The sequence below is a fragment of the Formica exsecta genome, unplaced genomic scaffold, assembly GCF_003651465.1.
Source record: "Formica exsecta isolate Colony F162 unplaced genomic scaffold, ASM365146v1 scaffold318, whole genome shotgun sequence".
NCBI lineage: Eukaryota > Metazoa > Arthropoda > Insecta > Hymenoptera > Formicidae > Formica > Formica exsecta.
In genome coordinates, this window is record NW_021850434.1 from 455961 (window position 1) to 476303 (window position 20343).

At 35.6% G+C, this 20343-nt stretch overlaps 2 protein-coding genes across 3 annotated transcripts in view; one reads left to right on the forward strand and one right to left on the reverse strand.

Moving 5' to 3' along the window:
• LOC115238000 (LIM/homeobox protein Awh-like) overlaps positions 1–11401 on the reverse strand; it is a 28231-nt gene extending 16830 nt beyond the window's left edge. Inside the window, exons 1-4 of the mRNA XM_029811465.1 lie at positions 11246–11401; positions 9983–10427; positions 9478–9873; positions 7499–8277 (exon numbers count right to left, since the gene is read on the reverse strand). Of these exons, the coding sequence (XP_029667325.1) occupies positions 7508–8277; positions 9478–9873; positions 9983–10427; positions 11246–11329 (1695 nt within the window). The 5' untranslated portion in view covers positions 11330–11401 and the 3' untranslated portion in view covers positions 7499–7507. The remainder of the gene's footprint in view (positions 1–7498; positions 8278–9477; positions 9874–9982; positions 10428–11245) is intronic.
• A 5363-nt stretch (positions 11402–16764) lies between these two features.
• Positions 16765–19616, forward strand: LOC115237992 (cytochrome P450 9e2-like). Of its 2 annotated transcripts, none has more exons than XM_029811454.1 (2): positions 16765–16868; positions 17064–19616. In XM_029811454.1, exon 2 carries the CDS (start codon positions 17128–17130, stop codon positions 18679–18681), a length of 1554 nt encoding a protein of 517 aa, XP_029667314.1. In that variant the 5' UTR covers positions 16765–16868; positions 17064–17127; the 3' UTR covers positions 18682–19616. The 2 variants fall into 2 exon arrangements, with proteins under 2 accessions (XP_029667314.1, XP_029667312.1); XM_029811452.1 differs by having other exon boundaries at positions 16805–16923.
• Positions 19617–20343: the final 727 nt, after the last annotated feature.

A 20343-nucleotide genomic window follows, 5' to 3' on the forward strand; every position in this document is an offset into this window, starting at 1 on the left:
TTCCCTCTGTCTCTTTCTCTCGATGTTCGACGGCTCGATGTGTGTCGAGGGGCCCCGGGCTTTGCCGCGACTTTGAATGGCACGGTCGATTTATCTCCTTTACGCGAGACCGGACCATCAACAGCAATCGGAAAGGCCTCGTGTATATGCGTATATGTATATATAAATATATATACATGTATGCGGGTGTGAATGCGTCGTTTGCTTATATGCGCGCATGCCTACGAACGAAAAGCTGACCGCGGTGTGGTCACTATTTGGGAGCATGATCGGTAGTTTCGATTCACTTTGGGACCCGATACATTATTATTTCCGTCGACGATAATTAGTGCCTACTTAACGACCGGCTCGCGCGTATCCATCTTGATCGGGGGATTTCTCCTTCTACGAGATATATCCTTCTCAGAAATTATGCATTGTCCAATACGCGAATAGAGTACGTTTCGATTAATTTTTTCGTGTATCATTTCGAGTCTTGTCGCATAAAACGATATAACACGATTTGTCAATGTGATCCGCTATATCTCTTATACGTACACGGAAAAAAAAATTTTCGCTACCATAGCTAATCATGGTTTGCAAAATAAATTTCTAAACTGCAGCAAAACGGTTTGCTGTTCCACTTAATAAATAGGTATCACAGCTAAGATGTTTGCTGTTACACCTAATAAATAGGTGTCACAGCTAAGATGTTCGCTATCCATATATTACGACTGAAATCTAGTTACCACACGCAGTTTTTAGCTACGGCAGCTAATTTTTTTTTTCCGTGTATATTTCGTAAAAAATACACGAATCGATCCGCAAAAACGACAATCGTAGACCGATCTCGCTTGATTCGATCGTCGGCATTATTTACTTACGAGACAGAGCCATATATGTATTATATATCGCCTCAACTATAACATTAGCGTGCAAGAGCATCTTATCTCGGCGCATTCAGACAGATCTATAAAATTTAAACCAGCCACATAAAACAGTCTCCGAGGTGGCCTTGTCTTGATCTTAGATTTACGCGTATTAAAAGGGAATTACAATATTAATAAGGCCTTTTTAATGGGCCAGCGGTCTTCATGTAGGAGAAACGTCCGCCTTCGGCTAGAGAGATCCTTCCTTTGAAACTCGTTACGATTTTGGTGGCTCCTACGCCGACCGGGAACGAGACAGCCGTAAATATCGACGGAAATATCGTTTATTGTTATTCACACGCATTATTACCGAGCCGACGATAAATCATTCCGCTCGTGTCCACACTTAGGAAAATCATTTCGATGCCTTTTTTTTTTCTTTTCATTTTTCATCAGTACTGTCAATATGGACCGGATAGTCTCTATACTCGATTACTGATTGCACTGGAAATCGTGAGATCGCGAATAACTTCAAGATTTTTTCCGCATAAAAAAATATTATAAAATAGAAGCGGATGTTTTTTTTTTTTATATTCGTTATATAACTAAATTAATATCAACTTATTCTTTTATCGTAAACTTTACGTTTCAGAGATTTTGAACTCTAGATGAACAGAAAAGAGGCAGCTTTATATTAGCTATTAAGCGGGTGCAGACATCGCCTGCGACGATTTTAAATTTTAATCTGGCAATTAAAATATGTTAAGCAGCTACTTAATATCGTATGCGTATATGCATATAATATACTGTATAGGGCCGGGCTCGCAGTATTTCATATTTAACGCGAAACCGTAACTCGCCGCGGCTGCCGCATCTCGCTCTCTGCTCTTATCCTTTTTCTCCCTTTTTGATTTATAGGTAATTTATTGCGGCTCTCGAAGTCGCCGCGCTTCTTCGAATGCACATGTGCGAGTAGACCGTGTATATTACGTGTGTATAGATCAGTCCATGGTTTCGATGACGCAGATAATGGAAATAGATCCGGAAAGGACTCATCTCCGTGAAAAGAGGATAAATTATAATATTTCACACATACATGCATATTTGATTCAAATAAAATATAGTTCTCGCATAAAAAAGAAATCAAAGATTGAATTTCACTAATCGGGCAATAAGTGTCTAAACAATGGCTCCGCTCTTTAATCTTTCACTATTGTTTTACCATTATTACTACACACAGAAAAATACATACTATATACAAGTTAATATTACTTGTTTCAAGTATTTCAAAAGTTCATATACGAGTAATCATTTTACTTAGCAATAGAACAATATTTTTCTGTGTGTATGCATCGCTATAAAGTTCATCGAACGAACTCTCTGAAAATGCGGAAACGTTTTAATCGCGGGCGTAAATTGACTACGCGACGCTATAATTATCATCAACGGTCATAAGACAATCAACGTGCTTCACCATTCCGTGTAATGACAAGTAACAACGTACTTACGAGTCGCCCGGTTTTGCCGACGCGTACACAAGGGACAGATACCTACGAGCCGCTTCTTGCCCGTTATTAAGTGCGTATTTCACGGGAAACGTTTTTACGAGCAAAAACCCACCGGCGCCATTATAGATACTTGCATTTTTATTGCGCTTAAAGATCGTTTGCATAGTTGATTACGAAACGGAGAGAGAGCGCGTAATCGCGCTTACCGACTGACCGCGCGCGGTTGAAGGGCTACTCCATCTGCTTTTTTTCTTCTTCTTTTTATGTGTATAAGTTATAAGTAATTCCGACAGACAGAAGAAAGTCGCGAGAGAGATATTTTCCGAGGGAGATCTGTGAGAAACTCAATCTTTCCACATCGCCGTAACACGCAGGCGGGTCCGTCTAGTCAACAGAAAACTTTGCAAAGTTCGCGCGAGCAATAAAAAGGAAAAGGAACACGGGAATAATCGCGGGGGTGTCTCTCCGGTTCGCAATCTCGGAGGGTACTTGCAAGCGAAATGGCAAAGTAGTCACAAACGGCAATCACTGTGCTAAGTGCTAACCCAATCAAGCGACCGCCCTCTCTCTTCTCTCTCTCTCTCTCTCTCTTTCTCTTCGGTTTCACTCTCCTACCCCGTGTTTCCGCGATGCCTACTTCACAAGCCTCTTCTCTCTCTCTCTCTCTTTCTCTTCGGTTTCACTCTCCTACCCCGTGTTTCCGCGATGCCTACTTCACAAGAAGCCTCATTTCTCTCTTGCATCCCTTAAATTATGCTTCTCCATGTTCACGCTCATCGTCGAAAGACGGGGCACGACTTTGGGATATTTTCTTGAAATATTCATCGATAACAACGAGAAGCATATACTCGCGCTAGGAATTTACAATTTTATAGACAAGAGAAAGTAATGTGATAAAGTTGTGTAATAAAGCAGTAATTTTATTTTCGCAAATATATCTCGGTGCATTCGCGAAAGTATTAGGTAAACATATTTCTCCCTCCTATTCCGGGCTTCCTTCTCTCATTGTCAAAAGAACATATATCGCGGGCGAGGCAGACGAGTGTTCCTCCGTCTCCTCCTCGCGTCCTCTTCTCCTTCTCCTATATCATTCTTTCCCCCCTTCATAGTTCATATATCAAACGCTTAGGCAAGGCGGCGACACATAAATACCGGTACGCGGTATATAAAAGCCCGCACCTCGGCAGGATATATCCCCGCGCCTTCTCCTCCTCCCTCTCCCTCACCCCTTCCCGTGTGTTGGCCGCGGTCTCAGTAGATAAAATATATTAACCCGCCTCGAGACTCTCTCCGCGCGAGACTCCCTGTGTGTTACCGCGTGGGTTTCACGATTTTCGGGGACACTTCCCTCTCCCCGTCGTTCTCGCTTCCTCGCCATGGAATGACTTACGGCGAGCGGCGTGCTTTAAGTCGCACCACTCCCCGTCCAGTTTTTCGTGTGTCGCGCGGGATTATAGTATAACCGCGGAATTATAACGATACGAGGCGAGAGAGAAGGAAAGATTTTCTCTCTCGATATCGCGAAGGAAATATGTCTCAGGGAGCATTTCTATAGTCGAGCGCGAGAAATGTTTAGAAGTTCTCTCTCTCTCTCTCTCTCTCGTTGTTTCCCCCCGAGACTTCCCCTTATTACGTCGGCGAAATTAGATCGTTTGTATCGTTTGCAATGGTAACGCGGCTAAACCCTGCCGCGTGCCATTTCTATAAGGACGACAATGAAGTCTCGTGAATCTCGCAGAGCGAGTGAGGGCTCGACCGGGGTTGCCGAGAGATGAATCGGATTATAGCGGAAACTTCAGGAACACGTTCCATCGCCGAACTCTCGCGTACGCGCGTGACACGAGTAGCGAAACGCCGACATAAGGCATTGTTAGAGTCTCCGACAAACTGGGAACAGGCACAGATCCCGGGGTCAAATGCTGTTAGCCGCGAACTATCGAACTACCTCGATACCGTCGTCTTCTGCGTCAGTTAAGCGCATTACGTTACCCTATCTAGATTCCGACCGATCATTATCGTCGCGAATACGTGGCACAATCGATTCTAGGGAGATTCGACGTTTCTTCATTCTATAAAAAACTATTTTTTCTCTTCCACTTCGTTATTTATTTGTAATTTATATATCTATTAAGCATGTTCTCTCTTTAATCGATTTATAATTCGCGATAAAATTTGGGATAGAATATTTCATTTATTAATTTTATGTATCGTGTAATTAAAGAAAATATATTCGAAGAAGTAAAATACATATCAGGATACATGTATACATTAAGATACGCGGCATATAAAATTATAAATAGAATTTTATCTTGAAATTTGTCGGGAATTACGAATCTATCTAAAGACGGCTTTAGTGTTGTAGCTATAAATTTAATTTCTTTAAGTTATAAAAAGTTTCTCTCCCGAAGCATTAACATCGGGTTCAACTACCTCAATATGCGAGCGCGAAAAGATGATACATATTTGTGCGTGTATAAATTGCTAATAATGAAAGTAAGAGAAGCGCGCTTATCTCTCGTCGTCGGACCAGAACCGAAGCGAAGATAACAAGGCACCGATGGCAGGATCGAAGGATCCCGCCGGTATCTGTGGTATCCAATGAGGGAGATCGCATCGGCGCGCGATGCCCGAAGCGGCAATTAAAACCGTTTGTCGTTTCATCGCCGAAGATAAATTCATAAGAGAGTCCACAGGATACGTATATATATATATGTGTGTGTGTGTGTATATGTATGTGAAATCCCGAGCCGCGACGTCGGTGTGCGTGGCGTGCGCACCGCGAGCGATGATTTACATAACCGTACGCCCGGTATATATACTCTCTTAAGAATCACTATAAATATGCCGAGGGTGGTTTAATATGCGGTAGCCCTTTAATTTATAACAACTTATTAAATAAAGGCCCGCGGGCATTTACGCGCGATCGTGGAAGCTGCCGGCCACTTCGATCGATCGCGATAAATAAACAAGGCTGGATCTGAATCTCGCTAGCTCTCTCGTTTACCGAATCATTTATTGGCGCGACTCGCTACTACCAGCGTCGTCCTCGTCGAGTTGACCTTTCGATCTCGTTCAACGTATGGATAATCTTCGATATAGCGGTGCTCTCGACAAGCGCATTGACGTCTAAACGTGAGAACGTACGGTATCTCGTTATCGGCGACGACTCGATGCACAATTGCGCACTGCCTGCGGCCATAGAAAACTATTTAGTCTCCCCTCCGGGATTCTCTCTATTCGGGGCGCGTGGCTGCGTTGTTTAATAGGTGCATTCCGCTTCGTGGCACAGCGGAACGTGCGACCCGGGATTTATTCTTCGGCATCGCTGCCTACTTTCGCGGACAAGATATTTCTGCATCGGGCATAATCGGCGAGAACGTAGTAAAAATTAAAAAGAAGATGAAAATTGTGCAAATTAGAAACTTGCACATTGCTTTCTCATTATTTTATTTCACTCACAAAGCTTAAGCTCCTTAAAGCAAGCGAGTTTTTCAATTTTGGCTTTTTCATAAAGAAAGCTTGAGAGAAGAAAGCAGGGAATGAAATTGATATCTTAAAATTTATGAAAGTTGGACCATGTACAGACATTTCTCAAAAAAGTCAAAATTTTATAAAAAATGAACCATTATTCCTATCTTCGTGAACTGAAAAAAAAAAAAAAAACGATACAGAAGCCTTCTCCCTCGCGTCAAATTTTTATCTCCCAGATAACTCGACGCTTTCGGTTTGGCGATCCCGGGTATCTGCGGGATCTCGTGAACACGTGCGACTTCGAGCCGCACCTTACGCGAGCGATTCTCCCTCGTGCCTGCACGCGTCGATCGGAATCGTGGGGCGTGAACTCACGTTCACGCACGCCCACACACGGAGGGAAGATAACTGTTGCGGGGTCACTCGACACGCGAGAGAGACGATGGCAACGACGACGACGACGACGACGACGAGGTCGCGCACACAATCCGCCTCTGTCCACCCTCTGTCACCCTCCCCGCCGCGGCCGGCGCTCACCGACGTCAATGTGTAACAACCCTTACCGACACGGATGGCTCCCTCTGTTGGGGTTGCACAATCGCGCCCTGATTGATAATTTATACGGTGCGTGCAGGTTATTTGATTATCCGCCTTCAGCTGGGCGGCTTGGCTTCGTCCGCGCGCGGGGACGACTCGCCGCCGCCTCCTTTTTGCGCTTCTCTGCTCTTGCTCTTCGTCATTCCGTTTTTCGGCGGCGCGGTTTCTCTCTAGTATATCGTGTCCTCGCATTCTTGTCCTATCCCGATGATTAAAGATCGCGAAACGAGTAAAGTAAGGGCGCAGAGATTGAAACCGATATAATTTCGACGAAATTTACATGCCCGATATTTTATAAATATAATAAAATGGAGTCTGCACTTTAGGCACTGATAACATCGTCCCGTGTTTTTCTTGACGCGAGAGAATAGATCTGTGTTAAATATTTAACAACGGATATTTTACAAATAAAGGAAATGCAAGACGACGAAATGTTCAATTCATCGCGGCCGGATTAAATCACGTCTGTGTCGGGGTTCCGTGTTGTTGTTTGAGTACGCGCCGGGTGCAAGGGTAAATACGGACAATTACATATTTTCCCTCCTGTGTGATCCTGAGATCGCGCGGACCCCAGCGAGAATCGCGACGCAGCATTATACACGCGACGAGGCGCTCTCCTCTATGGGGTGGTTACGCAAGCGGGGGTTGACATGCGGGCGAAGTGACTGTGCTGTGACAGAATCGTCGACAGGGGGACGCGCGGTGCGTTGATGGCATAATTGGTATCATTCGGGGGTCTTCTTTTGACCCACCGCGTGCAGCCCTATTACGCGCGTCACAATTATGCGTGTCTCGTTCAATGCGGTTACATATTTTCGATTGAACCGTTTTTTTTTTCTCTCTATTTCGAAGCACAGAAGCAGAACGATACCGATCGAAAAAGAGTTGCGAAGTGATTAAAATTGTTTTGCTTTATGTTCTCTTTCAATTTTTACCGCACGTGTCCACACTTGTCAACGCGAATCGATAAAATCGATTAAAAAGTAAATGTTCAGCACAAACGCACATTGCTCGAAAATGTATATTTTATATTATTGAGACATTATATATTATATATTTCAAAATATTTTATACCTCGTAGCTTTACTTGATATTCATTCTCTTCTTTTGTTGTTCGCTCGTCCCCTTCGTCGTGCTTAAGCCCTTGAGCCCCTTTATATTCTTAACATTGGAGGAAGTTGTTTTCGGTTTATCGGCATTGAGCAATTTTATTCCGAAACGATTGCTTCGTTTTATATCGCTGCGATCTGCGGTTGCATTAACTGCCCGAATCTCCTCGCGGATTTCATCATCTTTTATTTTCTCCAGATGATCGTTCAAGTTCGTAGTCGCGATGTCCACTGCTCGAAGTTTTCGGTTATCATCTCCCTTGGCAATCGTACGTTCGCTCTCAAGACGCAACGCGGCAGGTTCTTTCGTCCTCAGACGTTTCCAAGTTCTTATGGGTAATCTGGAGAAGAACTTCCTCTTCTCCGTTTCTACTCCTGCACGCGGCGAAGCATCTGCCATCCTCAAAGTGAATGTCCTTTCGTTCTTCTCCTCGGCTGCCGATCGCGAAACAGGCACGTTGGTCCGATTAATTTTATTATTTCTAGGATTTCTAGAACGAGGATTTGTATCATCTTCTTCGTTCGTTGCGTATATTTGTTCGTCGCTGTTTGACTCGGCGATGCGCTTAAATGTTCTTGTCGGCTGATGTGTTTCATTGGAAAGTTTATTGACGCGATTCCGACGATTGTCGACGTTCGTTTGAGCGAATGTCTCGTTCATAGTTTCTGTTCTTTTCTCAGATGGCGAGTTAATGCCGATTTTCTTTTCTTCGACCGCCGAATACGGCCTCACGTTTACCGAATCTGCAAAAGATTATGTAATTTATATGAAAATGAATAAAAGAATCAGTGAATCATTTATTACTACTGTGCGATAAGAGATAAAATTAAAGCATATATACATATATGTATAATGTATATGTCGTAGCCAGATTATATAATCCGTCATTTTATAAAACGTTTAGGCATTTTATAAAGTGCGGCCACATTCTCAAATCATAGTTGAAAATGAAATATTTTACGATCTAAGAATTTTAGTCTTTTTATAAAACGCTAACAAGCGATCCGCCACATTGTCAAACGCAACGGTTTGTACATCATTTTAAATTCTGGCTGGTTCATTTCAGTCATTTTATGAACTTTGTAGAACAGCCATTTATAGAAAATTAATTAATAGGTAATTATGTTATAATACTAATAAGTAATTATGTGTATTTCTAAATGAGAAAAAGTTTGTATGAATACTTGTTGTATTTATTACTTATTGTATTGATAAATACTTGTATTTATTACAATTAAGGTTTTATAAAAATAATAAATAAAATTTTTGAAAATAATGTTTGAAAAAAATAATAAAAAGAAATATAACCGTGAAAAAAAGGCATTTATTATGACTATGTAAAAAAAAATAAAGAAAAGATATTTATTATGACTATTTTATCAAATGTAACATCAAGTAAGGTCGATAAAAACGTGCCGTTCATAAAATGACTGAAATGAATCAGCCAGAATCTAAAACAATGCACAAATCGTTGCGTTTGACAATATGGGGGGTCGTTTGTTAACGTTTTATAAAAAGACTAAAATTCTTATTGTGAGCCAGATTGTAAAATATTTCATTTTCAACCATGATTTGAGAATGTGACCGCACTTTTTAAAATGCCTAGACGTTTTATAAAACGACGGATTATATAATCTGACTACGACATACATTTTGAGAAATATTAATAGACAAATTTGCTCCTTTCATGTATGCACACTATATATTTTTCAAGATAATGCAAAGATTTAATATTTAATGCGAGTTTAATATTAATATATAATAAAATTAATATTAATATTTAATAAGATTTAATATTTAATTTACTGCGAATAAGAAAACGCGTGTGACGTCTACTAACTGCACAAATTCGAATATCGCCATTGCAGAGACATCTGCTGGTGTTATGTTGAATTTACTCGCTGGTGACAGTTGGTAAAAGAGAAATCTGTCTGATAACTTACTTTTTCCCCCGGAATTCATGTTTGAGATTCGCCCATCGATGGACGTCTTCGCCGATTTAATTCGATTTAAAATCTTGGGCTTCTCTTTTACCGCGTCACTCTTCGAAGTTTGATATTTCGCGCTTCTGGTGGAAATTTTCCGTGATAAATTTTCTCGATCATTTTTCCGCCGCGTTCCCACGGACTCTTCTTCCCTTTCCGAATCAACGAAATTACATGATGTTTTCGGCTGTAAACCATCGCGATTCTTTAACTTCGTTGGATCTGTAAAAGTCAATTCTTCGCAACTTGCATTGTTTTCCAATGAAACAGAATCCCAGAGATTATCTGTCGAGTCAATAGCGTTAGAAAAATCATCTCGTTCCCGATGATTTGTCACGCGGGCCTTTCCGAATTCTGCAAAAAGTCGGTGAAATAAAAATTTATCAATTGACATATAGAGATTATTTTCTCCGAATTCTTAAACTTCGAATTTATAAATCCCAGCTATTTTTAAGAAACGTACCCGCCTCGCAATTAAAATTTTCGTCTTTTCTCGAAAGAATCTTCGTTCGTTTCTTTCGCTCAATCGACGGCGATCGTCTTGATCGGATGTCGGCATCTTCCTCTCGGAAATTCCTCTCGTCGCTTTCGTCGAACCATTGTCGCGGAGAAATATCTTCCCTTCGATGCATGCGATTACTTCGTGCGAATGGAAATTCGGGATCTTTCGAATAATTGTACCGTGCATTTCGCGAAAGATTCCTTTGATTAGAATGTCCGATTATATTTCGCGGATTGACAAATTGTGTGTAATAATTATCTTTGTATTCGATAGCGGAATCATCTTTTGATAGCTCGAAGTCGTCGTAGAGATTCTCCGAATCGTAATCCAGATCAGCAACGTACATGTTGTCGTAATCACGATAAGTTCGCCGCGCTTTATTTTCGATATAATTCCCGTTTCTGTCCTACGATCGATTGGAAAATACTAGAGTTGCACAAGACTCAGGACAAGACAATAAATATAAATGTTCTTATTTATTAAATAAAATTTTTTAAGTTTGTATAATATAGTGATTTTTTTTCATCTAATTTGCATACATATGAATATATATATATTTTAGCTACAAAAAATATTATTAAAAATCAATAATTTTGACAAGACCATTAATTTTGACAATCTTAGTTCTGGTATTGTCTTGAAAACTAATTAAAAATCTTGTCTCTTCGAGACAAGATATGACAATATCAAGACTACACACAGAAAAATATTATTCTATTGCTAAGTAAAATGATTACTCAGTTTACTTTACTTCTTTTAAGTAACAGTTATCTTTAACAAAGAATATTTTCTTAATAATAGTCTTAAAATAAACTTGTCACAAATTTTAGAAATACTCATTATCATATACTCAAAAAAAGTAAATATTTTCTTTTGAAGAATATTATAAAATTTTATCGAAGAAAAGTCAGATATGGTTAATTTAATGTAAGAAAATTTAATAGATCAGAAAAATTTAATGTATTTCTTTCAATTATATAATTTAATATTCTTGATTGAAATATTAAATTTATTAGGATTCAGAATATATTTTGAATAAATTTGATGCTTATGATGAACTTATGATAGATTTGCGGATATATAAACTTATGAAATACTTGAAACAAGTAATATTTACTTGTATATAGTATGTATTTTTCTGTGTGTATAGTCTTGATATTTCGTGCAACTCTATTTGAAGCAATGAGCCTTCCCTTTTTTTGATTACGAGAGACATTCACTTACTTTATTATTATTTAGGATCGTAGCAATCGTATGAGAAAATTTGTTCGGTCTTTCGTTACGCCAATCGGTGATTCTACGAGTCATTCCGTAACTCTCGGCTCCTCCGCGACGCCGATAAAACGCATCGCGTGTAAGATGTATGGGATAGGTGGTCTCCGTGTCGCAGCCGACATCCGTCACCTCCACGATTCTACCCGGGTTGCCGTACTCGGAGGATCGGCGCGTCGTCCACGAAGAAGAATAACGAGTTTTCGAGAAACGCACCCATATGTTTTATAATCGCGTGCGCATTTACAAGATAATCGGTCTGTAAAACATGAATCGTAAAAAATTTATTCCCGTCAAATAGTCGAATCTGTAAAATGATGATCTCCAATATCTTGAAATTTTTTTATTAGATTTATTATTGAAAGACTCTTTATTTCTAATTTACCTATTTCTCGCAAGCTCTAAACGACGAAACGATAAATACGTTGTGCCTCGCGGCGACGATTGTATATTTCTCGTTCGACATTATTTTCGTATCATCGAACGTAGCGCAAATTATTTTTTTCCATTATAAAATGTTTTAATTTTTCGATATTTTACGTAAAAGATTTTGGTTCTGACATTTTTCAACTTTGCTTATAACAACGAGAGATGAAAAATCAAGTGACTCAAGCGATTCGAGATATCGATGATTCTGACGGAACCTGAAGTAATAGTAATGCGCCAAACGGTAATTTTACCAGCAGTGTTGAAAAATGGATGCGACTGCGTAGTTCTACGTATCTTCTAAAATAAATGTAGATAGAAGTACAAAACGGACAACGATAATAAGTTATTATTGAAGTATTTTTATGTATATGCATATGTGAAATGAAATAAATTTTCTTAAATAAATTTTTTTAATAATTTTTCTTTTCATAATTTTTTTTTTTTTTGATATAATATGTAGAAGATATTTACAATAAATTGCTTTCACTTTTTTCTTATTGTTGAAACAAAATTATCAAGCCTTTTAAGCAATATCAAATTATACTTTTAATTTATATGTATAGCTTTATAATTAATTAATAGATGAAGTTTCGATGTTGCCCAACGATTAAATCAGAAGATAAATCACGGTTTAAATTTCGCGAATGTACACGATGAATAAATAAATCGACGGTAATTGTAATATGTTGCGACAATGAAAATGTTTCGACATTCGGAGCGCATTTCATAATTTATTTTATAATTATAATATGCGTGAGGAATTGAACGCATGTTATAATAAAATCTAATATATATATATATATAATTATTTTTATTAAAAAAAATTAATATAACTAATCAAACTAAATATTTTAATTTTTTATTTCTTTTCATATCAAAAATAATTTCTATTCTGATTATACCATGAGATTCACTGAACACTTTATATAAATCGATGATAACGCCATTGTTTAAAAAGAAATTTTTTAAATCCTATTTGAAACATTTTTCTATATTAAAATCTCCTTTTTGATTAAAAAATTTAATTTAATATCTATTAAACTATTAATATGTTCTTATATGTTGTTAAATTTTTATCTATTTTCATATTAAAAATAGTGAACAATAACGATGCTAAAGTGAGGCTAATCATTGGTTAGCCTTGAATCTGAATCACTTAAAGAATAACAAGTCACACAATCGGTGAATGAATAAATTGGCCAAGAACACATATCAATGATAATTTCTTGTGATATACCTATTTCTCTCTCCGCATTTTAAAAAGTTATTAGTTTTACTCTGTAACAGACATAAAACAGTAAGTCAGTTATGGAATTTTACAGTGTGTCTTTTATCACCAGATAATTTTTTGAATTAATAGAATATTAGCCTTTTGTGAATAATTAATTAATTGCGAGTTATTAATGAACTAATAAATGTAAGTAATTAATTAACTAATCGCGGAAATCTTTTTTATTCTGAATTCTAATGGTAAAATAAAACTAGTTGAATAGTAAAATTAGCAAAATTGAATTCATTTTCTCCTAATTATACTGATACCGACATAATAATTAAGCCTGAAAATCTTAATTTAATTAGATAAAAATTGAGAACAATCAGCAACATTTGTTTTATACAAGCAACCAAAGATTTAATATTAGTCAAGAATAAATATGATTATTCTTATTGCATCTGTTTGTATTATTTTATTATCTCACTTCTCGAACTGAATATTCCATATGTTTTTTCTACTTCATTCCTGTTTAATATTGGATTTTTCAATTTTTCGACATGTATCTTGTTAGAAAATGCAGAATCTCTTTTCAGATGCAAAATGTTACGAATTCTATGATTTTATAACATTATTCTATATGTATAATCCGCGATCCAAATTTGATCGCCACAAAAATTTTGACAACTTCTGTGTAATTTCATTAATAAATATCTCGATTCATTGACCAATAAAATATAGTTTGACTTGTGACGCAATCAGCAAAAATCGGAAAATTCTCAGTCGTAGTTTTATGTCTAGCAAGATAAACATGATGTTTGAACCAGTATATGAGATGTGAGTGCGTTGAAAATTTTTTCTCTGAGAAATATTTGCTGACGGAATCCAAAAAAATTGGCAAGATGTACAATGTAAAGAAACTGCTTGTCAAACATGCCAACGATAAGTAGTATCAAAAGACGCTGCCATCGACTGCATCCTTTGCAAATTTATTCTTATCGAAACGCAAGAGAAGTTGTTATTAAGTGAATTAGGTTAAAGGTTAACTGATGTTGCATGGGTCTTTTGCATTGTCAGTGTTGTTATTTAGTATTCTTAAGACGATAATAATTTTTCGCTAGATATTTTATTATTTTTAATGTATGTTGTTTTTTATTTAATTCTACAATTATAATAATATACAATTATATAAATTAAAAATATGTAAATCTTTATGTGTAAACTTGTTTAATAGTTTTTTATTTTTGTATATGAAAATATAAGACTTTTATATATACATAAATAATGTATGTATGTGTGTGTGTGTGTGTGTGTGTATAATAATAATAATCTATTATATATATAATATGTAAAATATATTATATATGATTAATTTATTTTAAACAACAACATTATTTAATATACTAATATTATTTACAGAATACACATTCAATCTCACAGATTGGTAGTTACATATGTTGATTTCTGACAGCATCAATATGAATTTAATTTAGTATCCATTAAATATTTTTTTAATCGACAAGAAGACTCTTAAATTTGATAACAGATAGTCTTTTATGTCTTCTGTAAATAGAAGCACCGGGTCGAAAAAGTTTGTCATCAACGAGATTACAATCTACGCATTTGCGTCTTCTTTTTCAGTAGATTCGATTTTATATAGACGACTATGTGCTTCTTAATACATTAGATTGGCGTTGATTTTAATATTCAAAGAAGAAAACAGAAGTCAATGATGTTTTCAAGAAAATCAATGACAAGCCACCGACAGTACAAAACACTTGGATGCCGTAAAAACTTTTAGGTTGCATCCAATGGCTTTCCTCGATAAATTGTGCATCAAAGAGTTTAAATTATCACTAATTTCGGATAATAAACCAATTACGATAAAACACGAAAATAGTATGTACATTGTTAAAAAATTTGGCTTAAACTTAACATATCGCATGTACAAATTGTTGTGTTCATTTAACATAATATAGATATGTTAAATGGTGATACTAATACTATGTTAATATTTCAATACAAAATGAATGCAAACTTCATAGCAATTTAAAATAAATTTTGTGTAAAATAAACATATTTTTAATGATAAAATTAACTTAGAAAAAATGTTATTGACGGTCTGTAGTCACTCTCATTTCTATTATAGAATTAAATTAATATTTTTTTCTGTAAATTTTAACAGATAAATCCTGTTGCTAATAATACGAAACATATCTATTGTGTAAAATTAATAATGTGTGCACGTTGTGTTATTTTTATACTTTTTTCAGTTGTTTTAATAATTTAACATTTGAGTTCAATTAACACAACAGCAATATATTAAATTAGCACATAAATGTGTTAAATATTTAACACAAAAATTTTAACCGGCATATTTTTTAACAAAAAAAAAAAAAAAACAAATTTTCCAACAATGTAAATATCAAATCATACTTTGCATCGCGATTCCAGATATTATTCGCAACCAGATAAGTTTGATATCAATAAATATTTGAACGTTAATGTGTCAACATCTCGATCTGTATACTGTCTAGCCTATCTAGCCTAGAATTTGCACAGCTAACAGATTTCCTTTAATGGAAATGAACATCACGTTCCTTGCTGCAGCATTGTTTTTTCAAAAATTTAATGCTAAAACTAGGATTTCCACAGTATTCAGTATGAAGACTTAGTTCATGACAGCGTGAGGTTGTTTCTGGTTGAAGCTGCGAGACAGAAAATCGAAAGCTCCTATTGCACATTATTTATTGAGAATAGAGATTAAGATAGCAGACGTATTTGTAAATTATTCCAAGCATGAAATTATATAATTAAAATAAATCTTTTTTACGTCACTAAAATTAAATACACATGCAGACATATATCTTTTTGCTTATTTAAATATAGAACAGGGAAATTAAAAATAAAAAACTATTGTTTTGGAAATAATACGTATTTTAATTTTTTTAAATAAGCAAGGCAGAATTATATTTGTTTTGCACATTGGAAATGTTCTTTTAGAACGCAATAATTACAATTTTATCGATGTTGATTTATAATCTTTTTATTTTAAGTCTTCACTTATTTCAATCTGTAAGAATTTAATGTGTATTCTGTAAATAATATTAATATATTAAATAATGTGTCGTTATTTAAAATAAATTAATTATATACAGGATGTTCCCAATTTAAATGTCAAAACTTTAGGAGCGTGTAGGGGACCGATAAACTAAGACAAAAAGTCCTTTAGAGATTTGCTCGTTTTTGCTTCGTTTTGAAGAAAATCGCAAAAAATGAAACAAATAATTTTCACCAAAAAACTGAAAACAACACTAAAAATATTAGATTTTTCAAAAAGTAACATAAAATAAAAATTGTAGGACATGGAATTAAGAAAAGAGATTAAGTTAAAATCCTCCTGAGGTAAAATTAGAGGATTGTAGATAAATACGCTACAACGCGAAATTTTGTTTCTAATCTAATTTTACCTCAGGAGGATTTTAACTCACTCTATTTTCTTAACACACACACACACACACACACACACACACACACACACATGTATTTATTTATGTATATATGTATATATAAAAGTCTGTTATATCTATATATGTATACAAAAATAAAAAACTATGAAAAAGAAGTTGCATATAAATGTTTAGATATTTTTAATTTATATGTTATAGAATTAAATAAAAAAACAACATATATTAAAAATAATTAAATATTTAGTGAGAAATTGTTATCGTCTCAAGAATACTAAATAATGACACTGCAAAAGATTCATATACCAGTTAACCTTTAATCCAATTCACTTTAATAACAACTTCTCTTATATTTCGATAAGAATAAATTTGCAAAGGACACTCAATGGCAGCGCCTTCGTTACTTATATCTATGCGCAATTCCATTTGATGAACGAGAAGCAGTCAGTTACAAGCTTTCGAGCGTGAAGTACGTATCTCATTGTCAGATAATTTATCGAGTTAATAGTGAGCGATTTCAATTGGTAAAAATTTTTTTCCAGTCTGGACACAATTTTAATGACGATTTATAAAATGACAATAGAAGAGCGAAATTAACAACAATTTAAAATTTTCTTTTTTCATGTTATTGTTGATGGTCAAATAACCGTAAAAATTGTTTCAGTTTCGACGAACAACCTACCAATCACCAACATTTTCTTCTTATATGACAAATTTAAAAAATAGTCATGATAGAGCTATCTACATTGTTCCTGACTATTCTTACAGCAGGTATCTGTTTGTATTATTTTGTTCTAAGCAAATTCTCTCATTTTGAGCGGCTAAAAGTCCCACATGTACGACCGATTCCGTTGCTGGGTAACATGACGCCCTTTATATTTCAACGTGAATCTTTTGTGGAGCTCATATGCAGAGTATACAATCTTTTTCCGGAAGCAAAATATGTCGGTTTCTACGATCTTACAAGACCAGTGTACCTGATTCGCGATCCAGAATTGATCGCCACAATAGCTATCAAAAATTTTGACAACTTTTGTGATCACCGTAACTTTGTGAGCGACCAGGAGCCAATGGCCAGTAAAAATTTATTCGGTCTGCAGGGCGATCACTGGCGCGAAATGCGGAAGCTGCTCAGTCCAGCTTTCACATCCAGTAAGATGAAGATGATGTTCGGACTCATATGCGAATGTGCCGAGAACTTTACTAATTCTGTGGTGACACAATCCGGAAAGATTGGTAAAACATATAATATGAAAGACACGCTTTCCAGATACACCAACGACGTAGTGGCTACATGCGCTTTCGGCATTAGTGTGGATTCGTTTAAAAATCCAAATAATGAATTCTTCTTACTCGGCAAAAACAACTTTACCTTTGATGGCCGACTATCTATCATGTTCTTCGTGCATGCTCACTTCCCGTTGCTCACAAAGCTTCTCAAGTTGAGAATGTTCAGCGCAAAAATGGAAAGATTCTTCAAAGATGTCGTCAGCAGCACGGTAAATATCCGAGATGAGCAGGGGATTGTTCGACCAGATATGATTCAACTAATGATGGAGACTAGGAATAAGGACCAAGGACCTAAATTTGACATTGAAGAAATGACTGCTCAGGCGTTCCTTTTTTTCTTTGGTGGATTTGATGCTGTGTCGACGGCCGCGTCCTTCCTGGTGCATCAAGTCGCCACCAAACTTGATGTTCAGAACAAGCTAAGAAATGAAATTGATCATGTTCTCAGAGAGACCAATGGCAAGCCGACTTATGAAGCTATCAATGGTATGAAGTACTTGGACGCCGTTGTGAATGAATCTCTCAGATTGTATCCGATAGCAAGTTTCCTTGATAGGGTGTGTGTGAAAGAATTCGAATTGCCACCGGCGACTTCAGACGGCGAATCGGTCACGTTGAAGCCCGGAGATGCTGTATGGTTTTCAAGTTACGCTTTACATCGCGACCCCAAATATTATTCGCAGCCGAACAAGTTCGATCCCGACAGATTTCTGAACAGCAATGTGAACAACTCGGTCTACATACCGTTTGGTGTCGGACCCAGAGTTTGCATAGGTAACAGATTTGCTCTACTCCAATTGAAGATCATGTTGTTCTATCTGCTGTGGCGTTGTGATGTTGAACCTGATGCTAAGACCAGAGATCCCATAATACTGGATAAAAAGGCACATATCACAATGGCGGAAGGAGGTTTCTGGTTGAAGTTGGGAGCAAGAAAATCGAAAGATCTTATAGCACAGTATTTATCGAACGAAGTTGAAAACAGAGCTTAATCATATTCATAATTCATATGCGCATTTTAACTCTAACAATAAAATTATACTTAGGTTATTATTATAGAGTAGACATTTTTATTATCGAATGCGCACAAGCTTTTTTTAATATATAAATATTTAATCTAAAGAAATTAAAGGTACTAAAGATAAAAATTTCAAAAAATTATTTTGCATTGATTTGTTCATCTCTCCAATATTTTAATAGTCTTACAATTAGCATTCTTTTAATTCCTAATAGCATTTAATTTCTTAAGAATTTTGAGGAATTAAATGACTACCTATTTTAAGTTAAGATATAAATTGTAAAATTATATAAGTCGCGTCAAAGTGAATGGATCAATTAATGGATTAATCAATAATGGTCAATGGTCAATGGATTAATTAATAATTGTCAACTCTTATCGCTTCGATTTCTACTTGAAATAAATAAATTGCGCGAAATATTTAGTTCCGTAAATAGCTACCACTTTGATACGTCAAAAAATTAATACGTTTTAAATAATAACGTTTTAGAATTAATCATTAACAACGCATTAATTAATTCTTTCAAGTTCATTTAATTGTATGGTGATAGATATATTGTCAGGTTTTCTCATCGCAATATTTTTCGCAATATTAGTTTTAGCGAATAAATAATGTTAAGAGTATCTTTTATATCGCGTTGAATACCACTCATTGACAGAATTTTAATTATAAAGCCGGAAATGCGTGAAAGTCTGTTCTTCTCGGGAGACTTATCGTTAGATGTGTATTTATATATGAAATTGTGATTTCTGAAACGCGGAAGTCTATTTTATTATGTTTATTACATTTTTTTATAGTTTTAACCGTGTAATTTCGATTTGGAAGGATCGAGGAATTATCAAAGAAATAAGGAAGGAACAATCTGTCTATTTTGAAAAAAATATAAATGTTAAATAATTTATAAATTACTTACCGCATATCGTTGGTATGTTCGTCGCCCAAACTTTCTTTTCCTCTCCTGCTCTCATCTGCTGTTTTCTTATGGCACTCACACTTACTTGCGAAAACACGATTAATTATAGTTAGTCGTATACGCAATCACAAAACACTTTGCACGGCACTTCTGATTGCGGATTGTAATCATACAAGATACACATTTTATTATATCATAAAAGAGCAACACGGAATGCGATGAAAATTTATCATCGTGACATAGCTTTACCTTATCTTTAAAAATTAATTAATCCTTTCATTTTTAAAAGTTAATTAATTAAAATGATCATAGTGAATTATGTTTCAATACTAGTCGTGATCGTATTTAGGAAAAGAATTCGACAATATATCAAGCGTTTCGCATCACTACTTTACTGCTTGAGAATCGATGTGTGAATGATAACAAGACTGTAAACTGTAAACAATAGAGGCGGCTATACGCCGCCAAGACCGAACAACATATTATAATTTGTTGTCAAAATATTTTACGTATTATATCACATATATACGCAGAGTATTAAAGTATACACGAGTATTTTAAATATTATAGATTATATATTTTTATTAAAAGATTGATTTATCACGAAGCCTTTCGTTGTGCTAATTACTTGATTCTGCGATTTGATTGTTTAATTTCTTGCGCGTTCTTAATCCGAATTATATTTAAATAATCAAAAAGTGTCGATAAAGCATTGGACGAAA

Bases quoted from the DNA above. Each gene is read 5' to 3' on its own strand.
- LOC115237992 (XM_029811454.1), top strand. From the start codon at position 17,128: ATGATAGAGCTATCTACATTGTTCCTGACTATTCTTACAGCAGGTATC.